The sequence below is a fragment of the Falco punctatus genome, assembly GCF_963210335.1.
Source record: "Falco punctatus genome assembly, chromosome: 9".
NCBI classification, from domain to species: Eukaryota; Metazoa; Chordata; class Aves; order Falconiformes; family Falconidae; genus Falco; species Falco punctatus.
In genome coordinates this window covers 8,229,164-8,254,964 of record NC_137589.1, presented here as the reverse complement: position 1 = coordinate 8,254,964, position 25,801 = coordinate 8,229,164, and the positions used below count along the sequence as shown (strand labels likewise).

General features: G+C 40.0%; 1 protein-coding gene across 2 annotated transcripts in view; it reads right to left on the bottom strand.

The window, feature by feature from the left end:
* Positions 1-10,678: 10,678 nt before the first annotated feature.
* The window catches only part of LRMDA (leucine rich melanocyte differentiation associated), a 295,266-nt gene continuing 280,143 nt past the window's right edge, over positions 10,679-25,801 (bottom strand). Inside the window, exons 4-5 of one of the 2 annotated variants that reach the window (XM_080403241.1) lie at positions 16,502-16,606; positions 10,679-12,887 (exon numbers count right to left, since the gene is read on the bottom strand). In XM_080403241.1, the coding sequence (XP_080259367.1) occupies positions 16,509-16,606 (98 nt within the window). In that variant the 3' untranslated portion in view covers positions 10,679-12,887; positions 16,502-16,508. Of the gene's footprint in view, positions 12,888-14,488; positions 14,632-16,501; positions 16,607-25,801 lie in introns of both variants that reach the window. The other variant, XM_080403240.1, reaches the window with a different exon arrangement.

Sequence of the window (25,801 nt, the reverse complement as noted above, 5' to 3'; positions counted from 1 at the left end):
GGAGCACAATGAAGAAACAAACTTAGGATCAGGCTTTCTGCCCCAATGTTAACTCTGCCCCATGGAACAGAGCTACTACCAAAGATCACGAAACACTTATACATGACTTATGAAGATTGCCATCTATAGCCACCAATATTATAAAAACAGTCTTAAAAAAATATTTTTCCACCCACTATGTCCTTTTATACTGTTCATCACTGTCACTACTGTGAAAGAACGAGGCATTGCCGATGCCTTTTCCCCTCTACAACTTTCTTTTTAGCAGTTTAATTTCCTGTTGTTACTTTCTAATTTCACTGCATGTATGAACAGAATACATGGAAAAGCTTTTGTTGGAAGAGGTAGAGGTACAGCCAGATTTCCGCAATCTGAGCAGTTTCACAGGAGGACTTTGCAGTGTCACCATAAAGAGTGAAGAGTGTACTACCACAGCTTACACCACACTTACTAATTCCAAGTCTTTTGTGCATCAGTCTAAACAGTCCACAGCCTCAGCAAAACAATTTCAAACATCATTCTCTGCCAGCGGTAGAACCACCTTGTGCCACTGTAAATGGGGACAAAGGGATGTGGTTTGCTCCTCAAGATGCAACTCAACTTGTCACAGAACAGTACCAATTTACCTTTATGCTTAGTCAGACCCAACTGAAACATGACCAAGGCTTATTTCCTCTGTGAGCTGCCATTACAAAAGATATATTACCTGGGTTTTGCTCTGCTATCCCTGCAAGCCTCAACTGCACGTCTTCCAGGAGGAGAATTTTGGAGGTGAGGCCAATGTTCCCTGGGAGCTCCCATTCACCTGTCACATGCAGAAAGGACAGACCTTCAAGTTAACCTATTTTCTCTTCACTGTTGCTGTGGGGGAATCTCTGCAAAAGCAGTGCCTGCTGGCGACCTCCCCACCAAACTGTGAGCCTTGCCATTCTCCAATTTAGGCACAGGAAGAGGTTCACCAAAGGAATACCTCACAAACGTACCCTCCGAGGCATAAGAAATCATGTGAAACGGAGACATCAAATTCTGAGCATCCTTTTCTTCCAGAGGGCAACCAAGTCCAAATGTCAGCATTCAGGCTGTCAAAGGGAGAACCTCAAAACATTCAGAGTCCAGGTCTAAGTTAGCACGCTAACTTGACTTCTCCTTAAGCTATGTTTAATGAAAGAGGGGAAAAAAAGGAGTCTGGGGATAATCTGTTTTCGTACTTCTGACCTGGGGTAGAAATATACCCATATATGTTTTTCTACAATGTCTTTGAGCTTTTGGCTCTGTTGTTGGATGCAAAGGTAAAGGGGAAAAATACTGTTTAAAAAATAGCTTTGAACTTTAGACAACAAAACAGTACAACATTCCCTCCTCACAATGTGATGGGTAGTAACAAATACATTTGTCAATTCTCTAATAAAACTGTACAAAAAATGCATACATTAAATACATTCCTTCATTGAACCTTCCCTTCCACCACCACCACGTCTATAAAGTTGTGGCTGTCTTACAAGTCTGTTTTAACATACAGAAGGGAGCACTGTTAAACCATTCTTCATTTACCACTATGCCTAGGTAGCCAAAGGATTTCAGTAGAAACCATTCCAGTAGCCTGTAGATACCACTGACTTTTTAATACAAAAGATTTTTTTTTTTTCCCAACTTCAGCTTGCCAGGGGATTCACATTATCAGAGGCTGATTGTATTTGGAAAATGCTAAAACTGAATCCTCTGTATTCACCTCCCAGGCTGGTAAATGGAAAAGTATCCCATATGTTAAACAGGAAGTTAGATGAGGAGCAGGCACCCATCTCCTGCAATCAACGACAACCTAATGGGCTGCTGACTATAAATTCTCTGGAAACCTAGATGAGCAGCTCTTGATTCAAGTGATTTGTGCTGCAGTCCTTGAGCCACTGCAATCAGTATTATGTACACAATTTTTTTGGCCAGCATTAAAAGATGTACTACTTGAAAGAAGATGCCAACATGATAACTCTAAAAGAATGTTATTTTATGCTGCTTGCATCTCAACTTTACAAGGATATAATCAGAAATGAAGGTTGTAAAATATCCAGAGGTAGTACAATCAATAAATTATCAACTATTTGGTACAATAATCATCATTATTGGCAGGATCCTAAGACAGTGTATACAAATCACACGGGCCATGCATGACAAGTTGCTTCATCAGTGGCTGAAGCCTTTTTGTCTTTATATGTTTTGATTATTAAGGAGTATCTTTGGCAAGTCAGTGCTATTTCTGAGTAAACAGTTCATGTATTTGGGTCACCCTTAGAGAAAGCTTGAAAGACTTATCCTTCTGACTTGGGGGAAAATTGCAGAAAAAAAGGGTGCTGACCTCCTGTCTGTCTACTTGGTGGCTGGCAAATGTTAGCACAGCTTGATAATATCAATTAGACTGGGAAGCTTTATTTTAAGTTTTTTGAACTATCACTACTGCCTGTGTCCATTTGTCTTTTTTATTCTCTAGATGTGCCATGACAAGGATTAAATGCGACACACACCAAACTTTGAATGTCCTGCAGCCAGTTCCAATGGCTTGGATGCTGTCATTTCGAGCTACATCAGGAACAGTGGCTCAATGGCTGCATCTGTGACACATGTCAGAAACTTTTAAATGTCTGCTCTTTTTTTCATCAGGATGCTTCTGTATCCTAGCTAGGGAAGAGATGACATTTTGTGTTTGGGTGGAACTTGTTGTGGTTCCCTCTTCCTGCCTCCTCTAACTGTCAGCCTGAGTTTCCCCTAAACATATCAGAATATAGACAAATAAACCTTGTCATTTAGAAATATATTCAGTAGTAACCATGCTTGAAAACAATGTTTTAGGAGGAACTTGGGCACATTTTCTCATAGAATGATGAGCTACACAAAACACAGCGCTAGGCTATTTCTGACCTTTGTTATGTGCCGCCTTAGAAGATTGATGTGCACAACTCAGATACACATGAATTCCTTAACATTTCTGTTCTTTTTCCATTAAAGTGGAATAATTTGGCATATAAAATACACAATGTATCAGGGTGTTTTTTTCAAGGCTTGGAAGAATTAACATTTTGATAAGAATACATAGTTTAAGGGTAGAAAATGGATCTGCTAATGGACACTAAGGGGTCTCAGGGCTGGACTCCAGGAGTTGAAAACACAATTCAGAAGGAGAACAGAGCAGTCTTCTATCATTATCGTTCATTTAAAATAAATACATGTCATTTTTAAGATCAGATTGGGATTTCTTTGCTTTCAAATTTATTTATTTATTTTTTTAAAAGCCTAAAACTCTGGACTCCTTGATTAAGACATTTTCCCTTTGGGTTCAATTGATACAATAAACAGTCACTTTTTTTTTTCTTTTCCCTGGGCAGCCTGAGTTCTTCAGATTCTCCTAGAGTTATTTGTGCCTGTGTATGGGCAGCCAGACATGTTTCACACAGTTAAACACTGTGTAATTTTACTCTGGGGCTCTCTTTGCCCATTTCAACTGGCCATGTTTCAGCTGGATTTGACTAGGAGTTGGACTTAAAAAAATTAATCTTCTTAAAATAATTATTTGGGGTCCTGGTTAATCCTGTTTTTAAAACATAAGAAGAGAAATGCAATGATGGCACATGAGCTTGCATGTACTTGCAAACATGCAATTTAATCTTGATTTTTTTTGGAAGCCTATCGTATACACCTGTTTCCCTGCTAGTCCTAGAGGGATCCTAGAGGGACTGATTGCTTCCTAGGGGAAGCATTCTGCCTATTTACGTCTGACTGTGGAGGAAGCTGGGCTCAGATGTAAGATGCTCATTCAGCAGAGAGCAACCTGAGACATTTCAGAGGGCACTGCCAAAACTTCAAGTAAAATGCAACCACCCTCCTTGTGGATGGACGAGCATTCCAGATCTCAGTGCTGCGCCCAGACTTTGCTGGGTAGCCAATGCACTTTGCATTCAATCCTGACATTCAGGGCCTCCAGGGTTGTTGTTTTTTTTGTTTTTGTTTTCCTCTGAGCCACTGCTTCACCATTTACTTCATTGCTAGATGAAAGACCATCATTCCAAACATAAAAATTCATTAACTTCTATTAAACTCCAGGCCTACTAAACTCCAGCTAAGTTACTTTAAAAGTGAATGCTTCTCCACTCACCTTTCTCTTTGCTGCACTGAAGGCTAAATGAAAAAATTAATACCAAACAAATCATAGAATCACATAACCAGAACTACCATTGCAAAGAGTGAATAATTTACTTTTGCATTTCTAATTATGTATTAGGGAACCAGTGACAGAGGACCAGAGAGAAAGGTGGGAAAGGCCAGAATATATTTATTATCCTCAATTACACAGCTATGGTTAGTTAAGGATAAAGAAGATTCCCAAACTTTTCATGGTGCTACCTTTTTTCTCTGTGGGGACGAGGAGTGGCAGCCTGCCAGCAGGAGGTGAGACTTCTCTTAAAAGGTAGCATTCTGCATCCTGGGCGAAAACGACTACAATTTACATAGGCATGACACAGCCATGATTAAACAAGAAAACACAGCTACAGCTTTCTGTTGCACTTACAGATATGCTTTCAAACACAGGAGGGATACATGAAAATGACTTCCAGAAAATATGGCATACTGTGGCCTCAAATTCAAACTGCTCCAAAAAGATGCAACTGTTATGATTTCTATTTATGTTGGAATGCCCTTAAGGATGAATTTTCACAATGGCATTAACAGTGACAGTTATTTAGGATTTAGTTTGACTAAAAATAGAAAAAAGAAAAAGGTTTTAGATATAGCATTTTGTACAAAATAAAACCAGAGTGAGAACAGAATTCCTTTGGTATGTTATTGCAATAGAGCTAGGAAAGTTTTAGTTGACTAAGTGTCAGCATCCTCTCAGGTAAGGTTATATTAGCTATATTACTCCAAAAGGGAAACTAGGACATATATTTTTATTTTAATAACTTTCAGAAGTAACCCACTGAAATAGGCAGAAACTGAAAGCACCTATCCTGTCTCATAGTCCTGAAATCTACAGTTCCGCCTTCCTGTAAAACATTCATTAGCATAGTCTGCAGGTCTCGAGCGGTTGTTGAGGTTTCATAAATTTCAGTGAAGCTGTCCTTCCAGTCAGGTAAAATGTGAACTTACTAAGCCTTCAAACCCAAACAGCAAATGTAGCAGAATGCCTCAGACTGAATCCTTCGTGTCTTAATTTGAGAAAAGACAACAAACCCGTCAGATCTCACCAAATGCTTCAAAATAGTTACTTCTGGAATAGATTAAGATCTTGTAAAATAATATTAATTTTGATTTTGATAGATAACAGAACGTTTCTACTGTATAAAGCTCCAGAAATTTATCAGCCAGCAGCTGCTTCAAAACTAACAATGTGGGGCTTCATTCCTAGCGTGGGTGACCAACACTCATTCTTTTTATCATATGTTTTGATTCCTTATGTCGAAGGCCCTGCTTTAATGTGTATTTTGATGCCCCATAAGAAAATTCAAACCATTCCAGCATGAAGCTGAAAATTCTGCTTTCTTCTATATCGCCACTAAGTACTTCGTTGTGCAAAAGTAAATGTGCAAATGGTGCAAAACATCTGAAGGTACAGCATCCTATTCCTGGCTTTGTTATTTTAAGGCAGACCTCTGTTTTTTTCCTTTTAAAATGGGTGTGCATTCCGGTATTTTATGATATTTGCTCCTGCTGCCATTGATGTTGAAAGCTTTGCCACTGACATGAATGGAAAGAGGATAAGACTCAGAATGTGCTTATGATATAAACTTGTGATTAACATTAACAGCTGGTAGTTTTTTTTTTTTTTTTTTTTTTTTTACTCTTAAGCCTCATAAATAGAGCTGAAAAAGCATTTATCTGAAAGTGGAAAATAAGAGCTTAGCTAAAGCTGTGCAAACCTTTCATAACGAAACCCAGAACTAGCCTGACTTGGGACAGTTGCTAGAGGTTTGACATTCAGGCCAGGTTTGCTAACCCCTCAGTGAACGTAGCGGATTTACAGTTTCACGTGAAAACCACATACAGCTCAGTAGTGGTTTTGGCTGAATGATGCTTTCAGCTTTTGCTCCAACTTGAAACTTATTGGGTGTGAACCCACAATAACCAAAACCTATAAAAAATTAAAATAAATGAAAAACCCCAGACTGGCATGAGAACCACATGGATAGATATCATCCAAGACTGTCAGAAACCCAACTACAGCAACCAGTAGCTGGGGGGAAGGTATGCTAGGCATTACAGATGTTGAGATCTTGCAGCTCCACCATTATCCAAAGTAATGGCCAAAGAGGTATGTAATCAGCAGAGCTCAAGCTAACCATATCAGGCACCAGTTGATAACTGCAGTTTATCCAAATAATTTCCCAGTGCACTGACATTTCCATTGCCTTTTATAATATGTGCATTGTGTAGTAGGTGGTGATTTGGTGGTTTGGGAAGTAGCCAAGGAAGGAGACTCAAAGTATAGCGAACATTTTTTTCCCAAAATTGATGTTGAAATTTGGCTACCTGAAACACATTACAAGTCATGGTTAAATCAGTAGGGTATTAAAAAGGAAATGACTCTTGAGCAGAGAAGTTTTGCTTTTCCCCTCTCTTGCATTGTAATCCTCTGACCAGCCCTAAATCGACTACTAAGCTAAAGGAAATTAAAGAAAAGATGGAAAAAAAAAATCTCAAGCTGGGCCAAATTCATCCCCTGTGTAGCTTAGCTCAAGTAGAGTTAAATCAATGGAGTTCCACCAGGGATGAATTTGGCTTATTGTCAAAAGGAAATGAAGCAACTGTGCCCTCATTTACAGCTATCAACTTAAACAGAAATTTCATTATATGGGAATTTCTGAAAACAATTCCTAGGTAAAAGAAAATTGCTAAGGTTGAACAGCATGTGTGTTTGAAAATTCCCTGAAGTCCACAACTGTCTGCTTACTCGGTAGATACACTGAACGCTAGATAATTGAGTGCACACATTGTTTCAAAGGTCTTATAAAATCAGAGAAGCCTATAAAATGAATAAGCAGATAGTCTTCAGAAATCTCCTTCCTTTGTTTTCCCTATATTGAATCTTAAATACTCAATTGCGCAAATAGTGTTAATTTAAAGTAGGAGGGCAATTACAGATAAAAATTATGCAGCAATATCAGTGTCAGTTACCTTGGTACTCATTTGATTTGCCCCATTAAAATGTAAAAGTAATGCAGAATTTCCAAACCTGTACTCCAGAGCATCCTGTGAGATATCCTAAAGAGATCCTGTGAAGCTCTCCTCTTTACTTCCAAACAGAACACTGAATTAACACTTACTTTTAATACTGATGTTTCCAAACAGATTCCTTTCTGTATCTTCTATTATAACACTATCATGCCATAAGGATGTATTTCTGTTCTAAGAGGATCTATGGAACTGTGTATAAGAGGTGAGATGATCTATTAAAAAAACTTCTGGAGTAAGATAAAGCTTTGTTTAAAAATTCCTTGACTTTACAACTTTGTTTCCTGAAATGGCAGCAAAACGTTCAATTGCAAAGCAAAATATTTGCAAGAAATGTGAAACTTGTGTTGGGAGGATGTTTTGAACACATTTAAGAACTTGCTCTCACAGCTCAAACATTGCATGTAATGTGATAATGTAGAATATATTTTACATTGAAACCTATGAACACGACTAACCTAAAAGTAAATGTATTTTCCAAGAAGCTGTTCCCTTAAAATTCTGAGGATGCTGAGATGATGATGATATTTTGTGAATGTGCCATGACCACGACTTAGCTTGTCCTTATAAATATCTGCTCCTTGAAGGCTTGTGAAAATCCTGATCCGAAGCCTTAATCTAATTGTCAGCAACTCTAAGAAAGGGTCAGCTTCAGGTTGACAACACCACCAGAGGCAAGTCCATCAGAGTCACCTAACCTAAAAGGTAACTTTTAGAAGATACAGCTGCTTTAGTACTGCATACAGAAAAGATATTAATTCAACCAGCTTTGATGAAATAGGAGTGCTGCGTACATCCTGAATATTCTCACATAACAAATGCCAAATCAAATACTCTTAAGATTTCTTAAGAACAGGTTATAAATGATTGGAAAAAGCCATTTTTCTTCCAGAGGCCTAACTCTCACATAATCCAAGATCTCTGTCAGTTATTCAGCTAATATTAGAAGTAAAATGAGCATCATTTTAGGTAAGACAACATTCCCTAACTACCTCTTACTGCAAGAGTGGAAATCAAAGGCTGTATCAGTTGTTCACAATCACAGGCTAACTCCAAGAACGCTCCAAACCAGAAGACATCTCTGTCCTTCCAGCCATTTAGATGTGTTTGTGTACAGTAATGCTCACCTGTCACGCAGAGTTGTTAGCACAGGCATGGTTCTGCAGTAACATTTGCCTTCTCACAATCATATCTTGTTTGTTTTGTTTTATTCCTGTAACTAGGAGTAGAAAGGAACAAAGATGACAGATTTTAACTAAACAGCAGAAAAAGCTAGCTCACTAGCCACCAAGATGTAACCGTTATCAGGTGTACATATAAAACTCTGAAAAAGCAAACTATACATTGCAATTGTTATACTTTATACTACAAGCAGTGAAGCAGAAATTTCACTTTAAAAACAAAAGGGTAGCACTTACCTATTTTGTGCTATCACTTGCTTGCAGAGCAATGACATGGCAATTGAAGCAGACAAGGACACAGCTAGAGATCTCTAGGAACAGAGGACAACAGCTAGCAAGCCATGTAAGACCCCTGACTCCTTATCCCCTGCTTCACTGTCAGATTCCCCAGGCTGAACCTGCAAATAGATACTTAGAAATTTAAGTGTCAAATCTTTGCTATAGGGTTACACCTCTGGAAAGCTGAATTTCACCTCTTTCTTTCACGTATGCCAACCACTTAACAAAGCAGAAAGGTGCAGTTGTACACAGAGTAAAAAGAAAAACTTCCCCAAACCGGGCAGGCAGAAACTCGTGTGCTAGCTCTCATTCCACATAAAGAAGAAATATGTGGTAAGACTCAGTGTGAGAGTCAGCACGAAATAGGCCGATTCAGAACCTCACCACAAAGGCTGCATCTAGCAAAGTTCTGCTGGGGGTAAACATTTCCCAACATACTCATATCTCTGGCAGGAAAAAAAACCAAAAACAAAAAAACATCCACTGGTAGCAAGAGAACCCTGTAATTTACAGAAAGAATTTTCAAAAGCACAGCCAGGTTTGCTTCTTTCTTCTGGCTTAAATGTGAGCAATGTTAGACCAACATACAATGATTTTTTCACCTGCAAAGAAGATGTGAGAATTGAACATTCAGCAATCATGTAATGCCCTGCTTAAAGAACCAAATATATGAAAAAGAGAGCTGGATACCAGCCTTCTAGTACTAGTAACACTAACTCTCATGGATAACAACATTGACTTCAAAGGGACACACAGTTAGAGTAAAGCAAATGCTAGAATAAGTATTGTGAGACTCAGCTCTAACAAAGGAGGAAAAAAAGTGGTTTCAGTGGTAACATACTTCCAGCAATCCCATAAATCATTTATGCACGCAACACATTCAATTAGAGCCAGTTTGCTCTAAAGCTAGGTCTGTGTATCCGTAACAGTAGGATTTTCACCGAAGGTCATTTATCTTTAGAATCCACTTCACTTGTAGTTTGGATGTTTTTCTTATTTTTAATTAAAAGGTTAGGAATTAACATTTTCAATACATAAAGTTAGGAATGTAATAAGCACAGCTACTACAGGCAGCTCCTAGTAAAATCATTCTCCTCCTAGTCTTCATTTGCAAAGACATGTGACGGCTGCCAAAAGCCAAAGTACTGATCATCACGAGACCAAATGTAAAACTGAAGCGTGGATATTTTGTTTAAAATTTGTAGTATTTGAAGATTACTTGTTCAAACACACCTCAGATCTCAAACCTTGTTAAGCATCAAAAAAAAAGAGCTGGCCAAAATTTTTTTGGTGACAACACAAAGAACTAAGAATGCAATGGTTCTTGGAAAGATACACATTTTAAAATCCTTATAGCTCTGGAGGAAAATCTTTTATTTTAAATAGCCTAGTTAACCTTGAAAGGGAAAGATGTGCCACGTATGAAGAAGTGAGAGTAAAGGAGAGAGCATAGAATCACTTCTTAGACCACTTTACTGCAACTACCATCCTAAATGATACTCAGTTCAGTTAAGAAATTCAGGCGCAGTACCCACTGAGGAAAGAACCTAGAGAGCAGCCTCAGGTTTGAAAGTTTTGTCATCCCTTAAAACAAATTCAGCAGAAGACATCTGAAAATAAAATGCTTTGTGTATTGAGAAAGGATGATGTTAGTATAAACAGCAATAAATATCCACACTTGTTTTTAAATAATATCCTTATACATGTTAGCAATATAAAATAATTATTCACAGATTATCTTTTTGATTTTTCAGAATCAGCGACATATACTGTGAACTCCCTTTGAGCAAATATTAATTACGGCTTTACCGTATTTAACTATAGGTATATAATTCCCCAAGTGAAAACAAAAAAACAAAATGGAAGAGACTGATCACATCTCATTCCAAAAATATTTTTGCCTCCAAAGCTTTGCTGGGAAGAAAACACTCCTGAAAATGATACAAATGGTTTTGACATTAGCAAAAGTAAACAAGCAAAATGAAGATGGAAAAATCATGCGGTCAGTTTGCAAGTGCTGTTTATTGTTTCAGGCAGGGTTAAAGCCTTTTATAAAGACAAGAACATATATGCAACCAGACTGAAAGTGACATTAGGTTATTCTAAACACCCCTATTCAGAACCCTGCTGCCTGTAATACGACATGGCCAAAATGTGCCGAGGCTTCAAAACAGACAATATGATATGAACAAACTAGAATTGCTGTTATTTTGGTAACCAAGAGAGATGACAAGTGCCCTAAATATTTCTAATGATATTTTTGATTAAAAAAAAGAGGCATGCAGTTTTCCTTTATCTAGTGTCTCCTAGGACCTCTAACATAAATTGGCATTTCATTTGTAGGCATGTATGACATTAGCAGAAGCATTACGAGTGCTCAAAATGTGCTTTCCAGACACCAATTTGTATGGCAAACAGCTCAGAGCTCAATTTGTGCCACAGGTGGTGTGAACTGGATCGTTCTGTGTTCATCACTGATTTTAAGTATCTGTTGGAGATTTATTATAGACATCCAGAGCGAGCGAAGGGCTTCATTTACTGAGTAAGGCCTGAAACGGTCAGCAAGCCGCAACCTTTCCTTTCTCGCTCTACCAGTAGCCCATGCTTTTTCTCTGGTCAACCCCCATTTCACAATCGGCTTCAATATCCAGTTCACTTCCACCTGCAACATCAGCTGATAACTGTCCCCCAAAAGTAGGCAACTTCTGAAAAGTGACATTTTATTTCAACCAGGAATGTGAACAAAGGCCACCAAGCAATTTCAAACAATCCAGGCAGCGATGGCTGTCAGCTGGGACCACTGTGCATGGGTTTGGAACAGCCCAGAGGTCAGAACTTTTGCATATTCCTTGGCCAATTCCATCATACCTAGTAGCACTTAACACTACATATGCATAAAGAATTGGGATATTTTCTTCCACAGTGACAGGTTCACAATGCTAAATATGTCCAAACTATTTATCAGAAAAGCAGGAAATATGCCATGCATTTTTATTTTTTTTCGACTGAATATTTGACAATAGCCTTTCTTACATAGGCATCAAAAGGGATTAATCGAAACTCATCTCTCTAACATATTAGTAAAGCTGTTAATTATGTTAATTTCACCAGTTACTTTTATTGACTGTTTTCCCCTCTGAATAATCATACCCATCTGGTGGCAATTTTATTTTATATCACTCCTTTTAAGCACTTTTTTCTTTCCAAATTTAAGCATTTAATTCTAAATGTAATCTCTGTACAAGTTAAAAATATCTCATGCAATAAACCAGGAATAATACACACCGTAAATACGACAATTGAGGGCTTCTTCCAAGTATATTCAGTTAAGCCGTGCCACTATTCCACAGCATTAAAAAATGATCGCTTTACTGAAGGTCAGAGTTAGCAAATGTAGAGATGGTATTTAAAATTAGAAAATTCTGTTTGTCTGCAAAATTGCTTAATAATTTTCTTTTGCACATAGACAACTGTACAAACTGATAGCACTTTGCATGGCCAAAATATTTCCAGCATGTAGTTTTTTCCCCTGTTGGAACAAAAAATAATCCACCTAGGTGCATTTAGGGGTGGGGGTAGGGGGGGACACACCAAATAAAAAAAATACCACTGTGGAAGGATTTGTGTAAGCATGTGCAAGAGGACAGGAACACGAGCACTTAATTCACATGAAAAAAAATAAGGACAGATAAGGGCTTTTTCATTTGAAATTATAGCCTCTCTCTTTTTCTAAACATTTTGATATTGCCAGCCACTTTTGCTCAACAGGCAAGCTGGAGATAAACGCGCTGCTTTTGTGAAGGCGCCGACCGATGGAGCATGCTCACTGAAGCCCCAGGTGTGACCCCTGCTCTTCTGTGAGCAGCAATTGGACCAGGCAATCCATCATGGTGCTCCTCCTGTCAGGCTGGGTGCTCGGCTGCAGCTGTCTGTCACACTGGTGGATGGGACTTGCTTAAAGGCAATCATGTCAATCTCTGTGACTACTCAGACTAAGATAGAAGGATGATCTTGACAGGCTTGGCAAAGTCAGCAGAAGGCACTAGAGGACTTTGGTTGCATGCTTAAAATTTAGATGCAATTTGTGCTTCTTATGTGGAGGGATTGAAGAGGCCCAAACCAACACTGTGTTTTATAGCTGGTCATCTCTGATGAATCTGTTGCCCTCGGAATGTTTTCCATAGTAAATGTAGCGGCATTTTCCCAAAATGCCTACAACATGAAGGAAATTAATTACAGTTAGGACAGCAATGGCATAATACATAATTAAAGCACATAACTAGGGAAATTTGAAGGAAGGAAGGGAACAGCTTTCCGTGGTCCTGCAAAAGAAAGTTTGTGCAATTGAAATATCCAGAATTACCACTTCAATTGACAGTTTTGAATCCACTGGGAAAACATGTGTTCAACTACCTGCGTGACCTATCCTGTTAAACATATATCCACAAGTATCTTCAAAAATGGAACAACATAACACTGAAACACCGTGCACTGTATTGTAAATCACAGTGCCTCTCCCCTGGTTTTCAAACCAGAAAGTCTGGGTTGAAGTTATGTTTTGTACTCTCTGTAATCTCCGTGCTATATGCTTACAGGGTTTTCTTCATCATTCAAACCAAAAAGAAAAAAAAGAGCAAATATTTACACTTTAATGCGGATCCTGGAAAAACCTTTCAAACCTTCACAAAGTCATCCTGCAGGCACCTAAAGCCATCCACGCTTTGCAATGGCAGAGATCTGAAGCGACTGGCTGAAATCCACATGGGAAGTCATGGACAGATGTGGGCTAGAACCTGGGACTTCCTAATGCTTAGCCCTACAGACTCCAGCCTTCACCCCAGACATAGAAATAAATATTTAGTAAAAACATTTCTAAAGCAGCTCTCCAAACAACATCCCACAAGCAAGATGCAATTATAAATTCTGCTAAATATTGATACATAGAGTATGCTTTCACAAATAAGCCAGAACACTGCTTTTGAGAGACAAGGCACATTATTCTCAGTGGGTACAAGCAGCAAGATGCCTGAGGAAGCCTCAACTGCTGTGGGTGAGACACACACACACCTGCAGATCTCACTACCTTATTCAAAAGCATCCCCTCTGGTGGTACTAAGTGGTATGTGAAAGCGTAAGTTCACAGTCACATCCCACCTGTGAACATCCTCAAAGACGCTAAATTTCCCTAGCAGGGTTGTTCTTTGTGCCCCCAGGCGCATATAGTCAAATTAAAGTTGCCTCCCATGCACGGGAGGAAGGTGAAAGGGTCTCCTCCACCTTGGGAGCGCCTTAACACAGCAGTTGCCCCGGTACTCAGCTCACCTCCGTGAGGGCAAACATAGCCTACCGCAACGGAGACAAACCTGCCTTACACAAAGGGTAAAGACGAGGGAGGAGCAGCTCCTCAGTTCACTGCTGTTTTAGCTTTCCAGGACTCACACAGCAAAGACCATGCCTGTCACCTGCGGTATGAATTAAGTATGCAAGCTTTTATATTCTGCATCTATTTTTCCAGTATAACGTGCATCAGATAAGCAACCAGAACCTTGGAAGGCACGGGCTGTGCAAGATTAATGTTAACCCGTGCTCTTCTTTCCTTCTAAGACATCAGGATAGTAACACATTCCTGGGTGGGGGTGGGTGGGGGGGTGGGGGGTGGTGGTGGAAATAATAAATTGATAGGCCTGTCATTTGCTGTGAAAAACACATTCTTCTTCAGGATAACACAAATGGGGACTATATGGTGCACCAGCTGATTCCTTTCCCCTCCTCCACGGGGCTTTGATAATTTCAATTTCAATAATTTCACTCACGGAGCAGTTTCCACATTCAAGGGAAGATATTGTCATTCCTAACCAAGCGCCTGCCGACAAGCAAGTTTTTCTCCCCCCGAACAGACGATATTCCAAGTGAAACCGCAGCAGGCACAAGGCGGGCAACAAGGCCGTTTGGAGCTCTAAACGTAAAGGATACGAACGGTTTATTAATGGCATTCTTCAGACTCCTTTCTCGCTGGCATTGATAAAAGTCTCGTTTGAGGTCTGCCGTGTTTCTTAAGGACTAGAAGCAAGACTGTTTATAGAGAAGCTGGCGCGGGAGTGCTGTTTGATGAATGCTGGAGACTGTAGCGAGGTGTCAGTGCTTAGAAAATGAGGCAAGGACACGAGGTATTAATATTGTCAATGATCTCTTGACAGGAAAACAGATACTGCATTCACCGTCAGATTTAAATAGACATCAAGTGCATTAATGACAAAAGGGCAGACTTCAAACAAAGGGGGCTGTATGGTGCTGCGCCGAGCCCGTCTCCGAGTTGGCAATAACCTGATCTGAAAAGACACTGTCAGGGCTACAGACAGGCCCGGGATTGTGTGCAGTGACAGAAAACAGAGATGCTGACAGAGATACCGGTGCCATATTATGCCAAGTATATTCTAACACTGTCTCCAGCCCTAACTAAATCTGACATCATTTCCTATCGCTTATAGTATCCTCCGCTGCTCTGGCAGAATATTTCTCCCCAGACATCATTACAAACTCCACTGTAGTTTTAAAGTTACTGGCAGGCCTGTGCTGTCATGGAGGCTGGGTCTAGAGGCCTAAGGATAACCTCAGTCAATCTAAATTTGGAGTTTGCTGGAGAAGTGCTCTCATTTTCACTGATATCTCAGCTACTTGAGGTGATCTGAACGCTAAAGTGTGAGGAGCTGTCACCTTGAATAAAATCCTTAAAGTAAAGACGCTCAGTTCCCGGGATGTTCAGCAAAGATGTCGGACAGTCTGGCAGCGGGAAATGAAATCCAGCTGCTGCTGCTCGCCTGGGGATAAAGGTGCTTGGGCTAGTGACAGTTAAAGTCAGCTGAAATTTTTGAACTCCTGCAGCCTACAATTGTTTAAATTAAGAAAGTGTTGTCTCCGCAGAGATTCCCTACCCAGGCACACAGCTGTGATTCGATTGCCAGCCATATTACACACACTGCTCGGAGAGCCTTGGATAAAAGCATGGCTGAAAACGTTGCCACGAGACTCTGTTTATCAGGAAGGTTATTTGGAAAACAATAATCTTGCTCAGAAATTAAATGTGGTGACTGGTTGGGTTTGGGGCTTTGTTTTGGTTTTTCCCCCCTCTCCATTTTTCACCTCCCTTTGGCAACCGCAGAAAAACTCAGAGGACTACAAAAGGCTTCTGTGCTGCGACAAGAATTTTGATGCCAAGATGTGTCACACGTGAATTTAGGAAATCTCCTGCTTCTCTCTTACCTATCTGCTATGGTATTCATTCCTTGCAGTTCAGGGGCAGGAGTACACGCCGGTGTTTTTGCACACAGACAAGGGGAAGGACTAAAGGGGAAACAATACATCTGTGGCTGTTGCGGTGGTTTTTAATTAAAACATCCAGCATTTGCCATAATAAGCTAAGTATACCCCCTATACATCAAAACAACACACAGCATCCTGAATGAGGTTGCTGCTCGCAGTTCTTAAGAAATGACAACACAAGGTCTCTTGAGGGATCATCTTCCCTGAATGAGGCTTCTAATTTTTCTTAAGTAGCTGCTTCTACCATCACCACAAGCTGTTAAAACTATAATTATGAAAAAAATGCATTGGGAAGAATAATTTTTAAATTCACTCTTTATCTTTTAAATGCTTTCCCCCTTCGGAATGGATGTTCTAATTATGCTGGGTAAGTAATGACCTTGCAGTTGCTTGCATGTGTTGCAGTATCAGTCTTTCTTCACAAACACATTGTAATGTCAGCAACACCAGCTTTTCCTTAGCTGAGGAAAAAACCCAATTATCCAAATAAATAAATAAATACATACATGCATACTAAAGTACATGAAAAATTGTTCCAGTCATGTTTGCTCCTTTTAAATCGGACATGTGTTGCAAAGAGCTACAATGCAGTTGGACCTCTGTACACTTTCCTAGAACAAAAAAAAAAAAGTTTGCGGATCTTCACGTATTACATGGAATATATGCAAAATGGTAAAAAGAAGTTGTGATGGGATGTGCTAGACCTATAGATCATACAGCCTCAGTCACAGCTTGACATTCAGCCCAGACCAACAGTGACCTAAGGGAATTGTTGTCTGGTGGCATCTTGTTGCCTTTCTTGGTTTGCTTTTCTTTCCTGGCAAATAAAGGCTCTACATCTCTAAGAAAACCACCTCTCAGCCATCACAGCTGGGGCAGCTGTTTGAAACACAGCCTTCCTCAGTAGCAATCAGTTTTCTTTAAAAAGTAATTGCTAAAACTAAGTAGTCAAGCCAAAGCTCTTGCCACCCCCATCAAAACCTATTGCCACATCTGCCCAAGATCCCCCTCAGGCACCCGTTTTAACATCAAATGTTTTTAATAAAACCTTCTGCAAGTGAAAACAGCAAAGTATTCACAATTACATTTGTTTGTCAAACATATGGGTCTACAGTATTCATCAGGGATTACATTTCAGCATACAGTCCTCTGCCTGCCTTTCACGTGGGCTAACCACAGGTTGTCGTACTAGGGACTGTGGTCAGATAAAGTGTAGCACTTCATACACAGACTCGATATTCTAGTGGAATTCCACTTCACCTAACTTTAATTTCAGTACAGTACCTAAATCCTCCACTGCCAATTTGTATTTGATCCATATTCATCTCTTCTCCCACAACCTGCTGTTGTATAGTTTTGCTATGGGCTATTAAACAGCTGCCATGTTCCACCTAGATGCTGGGTGCATTTCAGTTTCAGGTTATACTACCAATCTGTAAATTGTTTTGAGACCCTTCAGGATGAAATATCAATACCATTATAATTTTTTTCATAGGCACTTGGGCATGTTCTACAATTAATGAACAGAAGTTGCAAAATTCCCTTAAATATTAATATAAACTTCCTTTAAAGGAAAATAATCTCCTACCTACAACATTTAGAGGAGAATAAATGCCTATGTACAAACAGTTTCAAGTCTACAATGCTACTGATTTAGGCAAAACATCTCCATCAGTTGAATTAATTGAAAACTCTTAAAAACCTTTTCATCTAAGGGAGCTGGTTTGAAACAAAAAAGTCCTTTTCTACAGGGGCTTGGTAATTCTTAATTTTATATTTATCATCATGTAATTCTAACAACTTTATCTAGTTGTATAGTTGACAACAACTTATTTTGAATTCCACTTCGACTTACAATGAAAAATGAAGTACTAGAGATTTTCAAGAAATTAGGAGCCTAATCCTCTCACCTTCAGAAGCACATAGGTTATTTTTTCTGCTAAATCAGGACAATTAAACTATATATATACACTCTCACAGTAATTTTAGCTTCAAATATAAAATCCAAACACTTAATTTAATTGTACCCGAGTCATCTATGTTATATTCATCATTAAGAACATTCAAACAACTAAATGCTGTAAAATACATCAACATATTTCCAAACGTGCTCCTTCGAAATATTTGCTTTGTAATCCTCAATGAATCATTAAAGACAAACAAGAAAACCCAAAACTCCCAGAAAAGAACAACCCCCCCAACAAACAAAGCCAAACCCACAAAAACAGTAGCCTGACATTCAGCCAAATCAGCTAGAAACTGGGGAGCACAGATCCATGTAAAGCTTCACAGCACAGAAGGGCCTGGGACAGGGTGCAAGGAGAGGAGAGATGCTGAATATGTAACAGCTGTAGGAAGAAAAGAATAAACAGAAAGTAGTGCACTTCTAGCTCTCCTGAGTCTTGTGGGTGTAACATCAGGGAGATACTTCACAAATAATGATGATTAAAAAAAACCCACCTTTCACACACAACACCCCCCCCCCCCCAAAAAAAAAAATGCTGAGTGTTTTTCCAAGTCACTCAGTCTTCTAAGGTTCATTCATCTGCTTAACTTGCAGACATTTATTTATTTATAGCTGGGCCTTCATAGCTGTTTATGTCAAAATACATTTTTATAAACAAGAACAATAACTTGAGCAATTAGAAACCAAAAATCTTTCACTTTTGGAAATATGTGAGACCCCAAAGTGGAAAAGAATGTTTGCTATGTTCTTGGTCCATGTTCTGTAAAATGGACAAAATTTAATCAAAAATTTAAAACCATAATCTTATAGAAAAAGAAGGGAGGAAATGATAGACCAACTTTTTATACTTCACATTGACTTTTGGTGGAACAGAACATCCTGTGGAATATGATCCAGCCTGTGAAGTCTCTGACACAGGAATCTGAGAAGATCACTTAGAAGATGAGAACAGGGGTGAAGGATCACCCAGGTCACAAAGTCCTCCCAAAAGCAACCAAGCACGTAACTCAGAGAGGTCCACCCAGACTTCCACTCTGCCCCAGCAAACAGACCGCTGTCAGTACGGGGAAGCTCGAGTTCAAAAACTGCAATGTGACATAGGAAAAGAACAGAGAAGTTGCAGCTGCCCTCATTAATGTGACGGGATGTCCGACTACTACAATTAAATCTGTTTGTTGCAACCACAGTTTCCAGAATGCTCCAGGTTGGAGTCAAGACACAGGACCTAGACTCCTTAAATCAAGAACAGAGGGAGCAACAGAAAAGGGAGCATACAACAGATAAGGAAGCAAATGCCTTTGGTGGTGCTATTGCTGAACGCTGTAGGAGGGTTATCTTATAAAGACCTGAGATACCATAGTAATAAGCCAAAACAAAAAATTCCCAAAACCCGGTATCATAAAATACAAGTGTTCAAGTAACAAAAGCACAAATACTAACTTATCTCATGTTATAAACTAATTAATTTATTTTTAAGAGGTGGGAAACACTAAATGCAAGCAGAAATAATGCATAATCCCTCCAAAATTATCTGTGCATAAGGGGATGGAGGTTATGCTTGAGAAGGCTGAGGACAGAGCTCACTGTGGCTAAAGCAGAATTCCACACCATGGCCACACAACAGTCTGCAAATACTCCCAAAGAGGTCTCCACGGATTAGGGAATGCGGTCCGTTATTAGGGAATGTGGACCATTGCAGGCTTCCTAGAGGAGGAGGACATTCCTTCAGCAGCAAACCACTGATCCTGATTCTCCCCTCCCTCTGTGGGTAGCAACATTAAAGGAAGGTAACCCTCACGTTCAGGGGAGACAAACAGCCTCTTCGCTCTGCTCCCTGCACAGGGATGCCAAAAAGCAGTAAAATTTTCCTCTGGACACCCTACAGCATGGGGCACAAAGTGGTCTTTCAGACCAAAAGGCACAAAATCAAATCCGTATCCAGTCTACAGCAATGGCGCTGGAACCGTACACCTAAGCTAGAGCTGAGAGGAATCAGAGCAGGCAAACTAAGACACTGAATTATTGCAAGTATCCTGCACAGACAAGTACTGTGACATGTCAAGTCTCACTGGCCTGTTTGTAGGAAGGAGAAGGGGGGGGAGTATGTGGGGAAGTGAGAGCAGGGGAGAGGAAGGAGAGAAGTCAACAGGGAGAGGATGTTGGAAAAATTTGCAATGAAGGTGATAGGAATACAAAGATGTGAAGTTTGCATCTCGGGCCAAGGGAGCTGCATAAATGTTCAGTGTAAACTAGCAGTCAAGCTGATGTGTGATAAAGCACAGCCTGCTGTAAATACACTTCAGGGCTCCCAATGCAGCTGGGGATGAAACTGGTAATTTGGAAGACGGGGGTGGGGGTGGCAGGAGAGAGAAAAAAGGAAAAGAAAAAAGAGGGAAAAAAATGCACTGCAAGCTTTTTCTCACATAATCTGTTACTGGGAAATTGAGAAGCTTGTCCAAGTCCGTGGGAATAAGCTGATGAGCTGATACTTAATAATAAACCATATTGTGTCATGGTGTGGAGTCATCTAGATCCATTCAGGCCACAAACTATATTACTTTATACAGCCCTGGCTGACATACATTTAAAGCCCTCTACACATTAAGGAGCCATTAGGCTGACAGATTAAAAGTTATCTTGGAGCTAATGTTTCCATTATGCGTATCCTGGCAGTGGAACAATCAACACACTGTTCCTCAGATGTCATACTTTGTTTAAAAAAAGAGTAGGGGGGAGACAAGGGGGAAAGGAGGGTATCTCTCCCTCCTTGAATGACATTGACATGATCAGCTTTGATCTGGGCATGTGCTGTCTACAGATTCTCCACTGTTGGCTAAAATAAGAGCATTTAGGGCATAATACTTTAAATCATTAACCAGTTCCATACTCCTCTGGGTATCATTTTTACAATTTAAGGTCCTACTCTTGGGATTTCTTTGGAATCTTTCCATGCTTATTGTAAGCATCATCAGAGAAACATACTGGGGGTGGGCGGGAGGGGGGGAAATCTCCAGTGAAAATGAAGCAAAAAGCATCAAAGAAAAAAACTCAAATGCTTTTGTCTCTTCAGTGCATCTTTGCAGTTCCTGCACTCTCAAATAATGCCATGGATGGAATTAATGCCAACTTTATGACAACGTATTTCTTGTTGAATATGTTGAAATTTTAAAGCAGATTTTTTTAATTACTGGGACATCTAAATTGTATAGCCAGCTAGGTATTGCCGTCAAAGAAAGCCAAGTGCACAGAAAGAATCAGCATGCCAGATATTACGGGTGAACCAATGCTTAAATATGGATATACTGGATACCCTTGAACGGGATGGAGGAAAGGAAGCATGGGCTCACAGTTCTTTTAGTCTTGTAAATGCTTCTTCACATATTTCATTCTCTCATACGTGGTCTAAACCAAAGTAGTAAAGGCAGAACAAATTACTGTAAACATCCAACGCAAGTCAGGTTACATCTGTTAAATACCCTTCATCTCTAAAGCAGCGTCACAAGAACTTAATTGCTTTCTATCAATAACCGAAGACCCCAAACCGGCCCGGCAATTTTAGTAACCAGGGGAAAAAGCCACCCCTCGCCAAATCAGACCCCTCTCCCGGCTGCCCTCCCGCCAGGCTGCTTCAGGCCGAGAGCATCAGCACTAGAGGGCAGCATGCATTTGTCTAAAAATCGGACCACACCAGTAAACTAAATATTCCGATATGACAATTAAAGCAATACTGTTTGTTAGTTTTGCAGCCCATTTCTTGTTCTGGCATGATCAAAGCCTATATTTATACAACCTCTGCTTTCAGCCTTTCGCCCGGGAGCCTGACTTGTGGTGGACTAGTCTCAGTGAGCATCACTTTGTGTATACAGATGCCTACAGAAGGATGTCACTGGGTAGTGGTCTGAACAAAAGGCTCCAAATGTTGTATGGGAAAGAGGTGACCGTCCCTCTACACCACCGGCTTCCACTGCAGCTGGGGGGAACTTGTTATTCTCTCACCTTCACAACATAAATTCCAGTGCTGTTTTGAACCATTTCTCTATTACTTTTGGTAATGCAACAGTACGATCACTGAAGTGACATGAAACAGTTTTAACATATTCAGAATGGTGGAGGAAAGGGAGGTCATAAAATCCTATCCCTACCATATATTAAAGTTAATTTCTTCAGTGTAGACTCCCCGTATTAACTTAGAGGATTTTTCAGTTAATTTGGCTAACATATGCAAAAATGGCATTTCTGTGGGCTGCTCTATACTTTGGGCTACATTCTACTAACAATACCTACATCAATCAGCAATGGAGCAAAACCATAAAGAATGACAGGGTCATTAAGAAAACAGAAAGCAAGCATAGCTATACTGTACTTCACAAACTTTAACCATGCACAGATTGCATTAGCAGTAAAATGCAAGGGGGGGGGGGGGGAGGGGGGGGGAGGAGGGAAGGAGGGAAGCAAACTCTTTAAGTAACTGTGATAGAATTAAACAAATGTATCATGATTTATGGGGCAGAAAGCAAACTTTTGGAATAATTGTTCGGAAAGTCTGCAAGCATTCCAATAAAATTACAAATTCTTATGTGAAAAAAATTTGAGCAGCAGGGCCCTTCTGGAGAGTTTAGACATAATTTGGCTCATCTCATGAGTAAAACTTGCTTTTGGATCTCAAATGTGTTCCTGCTGGAGGAGTTCACATTAGGAAAAAAAAAAAAAAAAGCCATACAAAATTCAGTCTGGCTCAACTGGTTTGAAATTTCTCAAGAGAGTCATCCGAAATAAAGACAAGTTGCTTTTTATTTTTAAAGCTGGGAAAGAAAGTCTCTCAAATAAAATTAAAGAGCATAATGAAATAGTGCTGCTGTCACATTATGATACAGTTAAGGGAACCTTCTATGCATGCCATTACTTGTTCCTTTCCACAAACCCTTCCCCAGAAACAAAGGAAACATTTAACTAATTGCTAATGATAGAACTTCTATGATTCTTCCTAATACAAAACCAAGTGGTGTTTAAGAAGCTGATACTAGAAGGCCCTGGATTCTCTTGATTTCCAGTGGAAGTTGAAGGCATTTGGCACTTTGTAAGACACATCCAGACCCCACGCAACTGGTGAGCTCCTTTCTTTCTTCTATAACCGTGGCTATATAGCACCAAATGAAATCAGAAATGCATCTGGATCCAAAAACCTGAAGTGTTCAGCAAACATCTGCTTCTCTGGATGAAGTCTGGGCTTGCCTCTCAGCAGAATCGTCTTCTATGCCACATCGCATATAGCTCCTTTTGCTATTGCTAAATACTTACTGGCCATAGTCTAGCTCCCAAACACTGCCTGCCTCCAGTACTGAATGCCAAACCATTGTCATTGTTTCCAATCCTCAACTCTTTTCCCCCCTTCTTCAGCCTCCTTTTAAAAACATGCAAATGAGATGGAGGCTGAAGGTTAAATCACAGTGGACAGTGGAACATGGTTTACAAGCGCACTTTTAGCCTCTATAGAAGCTTTTGCTAAAGATAAAAGATAGGGGGCTAAGAAATAGCTCAAGAGAAGCACATTAAAACCCCTCCATTAGGGTCAGAGTCATTAAAGTTTAGTCAAAGCACCAAAGACTTTCTAACAAGTATCATGCTTAGTAAACGTTTTCCACTGGAGCACGGATATTGGTAAGAGCTTTTGGAGTGTGTCAGTTAATCAGTATTCACCCACTTTGACAGCTTGAAATATTACTCACTTATTTGGCTGGTTCAAATTTGTCAGACTTGACTATGTCGTAAGTTAACATGTCCCCATATTAAAAAGGAGCCAACTGGCAAATGTGCACATTGGACCTAATAAAACACATCTGGCCAAACAATCAAGCAACACTGATCACCGTATCACTCATGAGCACAAATTAACAGCAACTGTCTTTGAGACTACCAAGCTAAACAGGAAGCAATAACCTGCTACCTACTCCTTTACCAAAGACCCTTTACATGGTTAACTGAAGGATAAAACCTCCGCCACATTCTCTTCCTGAAACATTCAACTGCTTGGTTAAAGCCGCATAAATATTTTAGATGCCTTGGGTCATTTGCTGATGCAAATGGAATAAATGCTTAAGACAGAAGCTGCCCCTCCATCCATGGAATGCTTTGCAGCCAAGGAGGCCCCATCTGCCAGAAGGCGGCTGTTATAGGCAACAGCTCTTACAAGTAATACTCTTCACCTTTGCTCTCAGAGAGGGTGCTACGAGGACAGAAAGTGCTCTGAAGGTAGCAGGTAGTCCCGGATTAGAGCATCACGTGAATTCCCAGTGGGAAAGCTGGTCACATACAGTCACTGTTTGGTTGAACATATCCGATGGCAGGGTACCTGAGTGCTGCTGTCAAGCCTGGGGCAGCACTGCACAGCCCCTGTCCTGAAGGGATAAGAAACAGGCATACCAACTTTCACAGCATCCTTTGTGCTCTCTGACAGAAGCAACGCACGGCACAACTGTCCTCCTGAAGACCTCAAAGATCTCAAAAGCAATAACAAAAAATCATACAAGAAAGATCTTTTCAGGGATAAGAAAAGCTTAACCACTTACACGTGTGCAGTGAACCCTCTCGTCCTTTCAGAGAGGCTCCTGGGAAGCAGCTATATGCTATTGAAGTATTTCCGTCTTTGGGCAAAACAAGCTTGACATCCCTGTTGGCATCTCTGCTGAGAAGAGACACTGGCCTTGCTCGGAAAACATCAAACGTGACTTTCTGGACTTTCTGCTAGCTGTGGCGTTGGCGGAGCTGAATACTGAAGGCAGGGGGAGGAGAGGTCATAGAGGAAGCAGTAGTTAACGGGGTAAAGTGAGTGTTATAATCCCCAAATTGCAGTTGGACTGAACGTTTTCAGACAATTTGCCTGTCTAAACCAAGACAGTATCATTTTTCTTTCTTCTAGGAGAGGGTTAAGAGTAATCTGAAGCTTGGAAAATGGCTGCTGTTGATACTAGTGAGGCCTTCTCTTTAACTAGATCCTTCAGGAAAAAACAAATTAATCAACAGCCAGCTGAAGTGGGTTTAATGATTGCATTCTGCATACAATCAGCTTTTCCCTTTTCAAGGGCCATCAATATGTCAAGGGAAGACATATCTGAAGGATATAGCTCTTAACATCAAGGTTATCTATTCTCCACAAGGCTCCCACTCCTTACTGGGCTGATACTTTACACTGCCTGTGTCTAACATTTTCATCAACTCTGCAATCAATCAAGGTAATAATGTTGTGCAAAAAATCAATTAACAACGCAATTAAACTTTCCTTATTATCTCAAAGGGCTGAAATAATACCTAAAGGGAAGATAGACTCACTGAATGCAGACATCCATAACCCAATGTGAAAGTGAATTATGAGGTTAGACAGATGCAGGCATGTACTGGCGCTGTTATTTTCAAAGGGATATATCTCATCCAGGCAGTGTATCAGTCACCACCAATCCCATACCCTAAAATTTCAAATTACTTTTAAGAAATATACGATGTGCAATATCCATTTCATATTCTCTTTTAGAGATAAACCCCCCAAAATCTGAACAGGAGTATTATTCAAAGACAAAATGATCTTTCAGAGAGAACATAAAATATAAAAGCTATAATAACATTTACATCTGTATACCACCCATGTCTGTAAATGCAGGTCATCAATTATACATAATCTGTAGTGAATAAGGAACAGAAGAAGCAGCACAACATTTAAAGCCCAAAGGCTCAAATTTGCAAATACCTTGCATCAAGTACACTGAGGAAGAGCCCCAATATAAACACACGCAGCAACAACAGCAAGGACTTAAGTATCACTCACTGAAAATAAGACAGAGTGCCTATA